At 63.2% G+C, this 3565-nt stretch overlaps 1 protein-coding gene across 1 annotated transcript in view; it reads left to right on the top strand.

The window, feature by feature from the left end:
- Positions 1-3565, top strand: part of RECQL4 (RecQ protein-like 4) — an 8047-nt gene that overhangs the window by 1488 nt on the left and 2994 nt on the right. Inside the window, exons 2-11 of the mRNA XM_011975751.1 lie at positions 20-167; positions 246-386; positions 665-1438; positions 1536-1662; positions 1963-2094; positions 2178-2270; positions 2348-2484; positions 2894-2977; positions 3049-3222; positions 3304-3483. Coding sequence (XP_011831141.1) covers positions 20-167; positions 246-386; positions 665-1438; positions 1536-1662; positions 1963-2094; positions 2178-2270; positions 2348-2484; positions 2894-2977; positions 3049-3222; positions 3304-3483 — 1990 coding nt within the window. The remainder of the gene's footprint in view (positions 1-19; positions 168-245; positions 387-664; positions 1439-1535; positions 1663-1962; positions 2095-2177; positions 2271-2347; positions 2485-2893; positions 2978-3048; positions 3223-3303; positions 3484-3565) is intronic.

Raw genomic sequence — 3565 nt, 5'->3', positions numbered from 1 at the left:
CTCCCCGTGGCCGTCGAAGAGGTATCCAGGCCCCGCCACCCCAGCCTCCTCCCACTTCCCTGTTTGGCGGAGTGGCAGGAGCCACGGAGTCGCGGCCAGGCCTCCGTGGGGCACAGAACTTGGGAGGGGAACTGAGCAAAGTGAAGACGGGCCGGGCCTCGCTCCAGGTGTGAGAGGGGTGGGTGGGAGCGCCTCTGCTTCCACACCAGCCTTTTTCTGGCCTGCGCCCCTACTGTCTCCTGCAGGCACCAGAGTCCCACTGCTGGGGGCCCCACCTGAATCGGGCTGCAACCCACAGTCCACAACATACGCCAGGGCGGAGCTGCCAGGGGTCGGTGCCGGACTACGGGCAGCGGCTCAAGGCCAACCTGAAAGGCACCCTGCAGGTGAGGAGTTAGCAAGCAGTGAGTCCACACTAGGTCCAGAGGTGCTTCTGGCCCGGGGTTCTTTCTTGTCACTCTTTCCACACAGGCACAGGCTCCTGTGCCAACCAGGGCGCGAGTCTCCACAGAGTTTCTCGGGGCCTTCGCCCTTAACTCCCTTTCTAGGCCAGCCTTGTGCTAATTAGCCTGCCCTACGATTGAAGGTGGGAACTCAGGCAGGTTTCAGAGTCTACAGAAGCCCAGGGGCCTGAGTTTCTGCTGCCATTCTGTTCCCTTCCCAGGCCGGACCAGCCCTAGGCCGCAGACCCTGGCCTCTAGGAAGATCCTCATCCAAGACGCCCACCCCAAATCCCCCAGGCACAGGGCCTGTCCCCACCTTTGCAGAAAAAGTCAGTGATGAGCCTCCACAGCCCCCTGGGCCCCAGTCAAGGCCAGGCCAGCTGCAGCACCTGCAGGCATCCCTGAGCCAGCAGCTGGCCTCCCTAGATCTTGACTGGTTACAGCGATGTCACAGTGAGATCCCAGACTTTCTGGGGGCCCCAAAAGCCTGCAGGCCTGGCCTAGGCTCAGAGGAATCACAGCTTCTGATCCCGGGTGAGTCAGCTGTCCTTGGTCCTGGTGCTGGCTCCCCGGACCCAGAGGCTTCAGCCCTCCAAGAAGTCAGCATCCGTGCAGGGAGCCCCCAGCCCAGCAGCAGTCGAGGCAAGAAGCAGAGACGGAACAAGGAGCTCTGGGGAAGCCCCGCACAGGTCCAGCAGCAGAGCAGCCAGGCTGGACCCCCATCGGAGGGGGCTGGGGCTGTCGCACTTGAGGAAGACCCTCCAGGGGAACCTGTACAGGCACAGCCACCTCAGCCCTGCAGCAGTTTGTCGACCCCCAGGTACCACAGATGCAGCACCTCCAGTCAAGCTAGGGCGGGGAAGGCTGAGGGCACAGCCCACTTGCACATCTCTAGGCTGGCCCGCCATGACAGGGGCAATTACGTACGGCTCAACATGAAGCAGAAACGCTACGTGCAGGGCCGGGCACTCCGTGGCAGGCTCCTCCGCAAGCAGGTAAGACGGCGATGAACTGGGACAGGCCCTCCCTTTCCCTCCCCTCAGCACCCCTGCATGTCCCACCCAGTGACCCTCCTATGTGGGCACCCTTCAGGCATGGAAGCAGAAGTGGCGGAAGAAAGGGGAGTGTTTTGGGGGTGGTGGTGCCACAGTCACGATCAAGGAGTCTTGTTTCCTGAATGAACAGTTTGATCACTGGGCACCCCAGTGTCCTCAGCCAGGTGAGACATCTGCCCTGGTGGGTGGGTCTGCCCACCACTGTGGAGAGGGCACGGTACTCTTTTGGGCGACACTTCTGTTCCAAGCAAAAGACCTTCCAGGTGCCCCTGGTCCAGGCCCTACCCTGGCTCCCCCAAAGCAGGGTGGCAAGGACGAGGATGGGTGTCAACCTTTTACGCTTTAGAAGAAGTACCACAGAAGAAGGGCACTGCCTGCTGCCAACCCCTTTGGGGGAAGAGAAGGTTGTGGCCAGTGGTTGTTTTGTTTGGAGCTCCCATTCCACCTTCTCTTGCCTGCCCCAGTAAGTGAGGAAGACACAGACCCTGCTGGCCCTGAGCCGCTGGTTCCTGCACCACAACCTGTGCCTGGGGTGCCCGGCCTGGCCTCCACCATGCTGCCACTCTACTCCTTGGGGCCCTCAGGGCAGCTGGCAGGTAAGCAATCAGCTGCTGGCCCAGAGCCTTTACCGAGGGGTTGGTGTGACTTAAGTCATGGTGGTCAACACCTGTGTCTGCAGAGACGCCGGCTGAGGTGTTCCAGGCCCTGGAGCAGCTGGGACACCAAGCCTTCCGTCCTGGGCAGGAGCGTGCAGTCATGCGGATCCTGTCTGGTGAGCGTGGCTGCCGGGGCTGAGGCCGGGCTGAGGCCAGGCTGCAGAACCCCGCTGCTGACTCGCGTCCCACACAGGCATCTCCACGCTGCTGGTGCTGCCTACAGGTGCCGGCAAGTCCCTGTGCTACCAGCTCCCGGCGCTGCTCTATGCCCGGCGCAGCCCCTGCCTCACGTTGGTCATCTCTCCCCTGCTGTCACTCATGGACGACCAGGTGTGCACACAGGGCCCTGGGCACATGTACACAGCCAAGAACCAGCACTTGTGACTCCCAAGGGCAACTGCTGCTTCTCCCCTAACCGCCCCCTCCCATGGGAGCTTCAAGGTGTCTGTGGCCTCAGTCCCAGTCCTGGCAGTAGGTCGAAGGCAGCCCAGCTCCACAGGCACCACGGCCACCCCTACAGGAGCTGTGCTGGGAAGGGAGCCCTCCCCACTGAGTCTGTCTGCTCCAGGGCTCCTGGGCCAAGGCCCACAGGTGGCTCTAAACCCTTGGCCCTAGGACCCAGGACCTGGTTCTCCTCTCCCCTGAGGGCCTAGGATGGACATGGCAGCAGCTCTGGGATGACCTGGGGAAGGGCCAGGGCCGGGCTGGCCTATGACGGCCGTTGCTCCTGCATTTGCAGGTGTCTGGCCTGCCACCGTGTCTCAAGGCAGCTTGCATACACTCGGGCATGACCAGGAAGCAACGGGAGTCTGTCCTGCAGAAGGTGGGGGCCTCATGGGCCTAGGGGTGAGGGAGGCAGTGCCTGGGCTGTGCCTCTGATCTTGCTGCCTTCAGGTTCGGGCAGCCCAGGTACACGTGCTGATGCTGACACCTGAGGCACTGGTGGGGGCAGGAGGCCTCTCTCCAGCCACGCAGCTGCCTCCAGTTGCTTTTGCCTGCATTGATGAGGTCCACTGCCTCTCCCAGTGGTCCCACAACTTCCGGCCCTGCTACCTGCGCGTCTGCAGGGTGAGCCATATGTGAACTGGGGTGGGCGGCTAGGGCCAGGATGGGCTGGATGGCCTCACGCCACCACCGCCTCTGGTGCAGGTGCTTCGGGAGCGCATGGGCGTGCACTGCTTCCTGGGTCTCACAGCCACAGCCACACGCCGCACTGCCAGTGAGGTGGCACAGCACCTGGCTGTGAATGAAGAGCCTGGCCTCCGTGGGCCAGCCCCAGTTCCCGCCAACCTGCACCTTTCCGTGTCCATGGACAGGGACACAGACCAGGTGGGAGTGTGAGCTCTGGGGACCCTGCAGGGCCTGGCTCCCGACGGCCCACGCCGACGGCTCCTCACCCCCCACGGCCCAC

The sequence above is a fragment of the Mandrillus leucophaeus genome, unplaced genomic scaffold (genome assembly GCF_000951045.1).
Source record: "Mandrillus leucophaeus isolate KB7577 unplaced genomic scaffold, Mleu.le_1.0 Scaffold158, whole genome shotgun sequence".
In the NCBI taxonomy this organism is placed as follows: domain Eukaryota; kingdom Metazoa; phylum Chordata; class Mammalia; order Primates; family Cercopithecidae; genus Mandrillus; species Mandrillus leucophaeus.
This window is presented reverse-complemented; position numbering and strand designations above follow the sequence as displayed.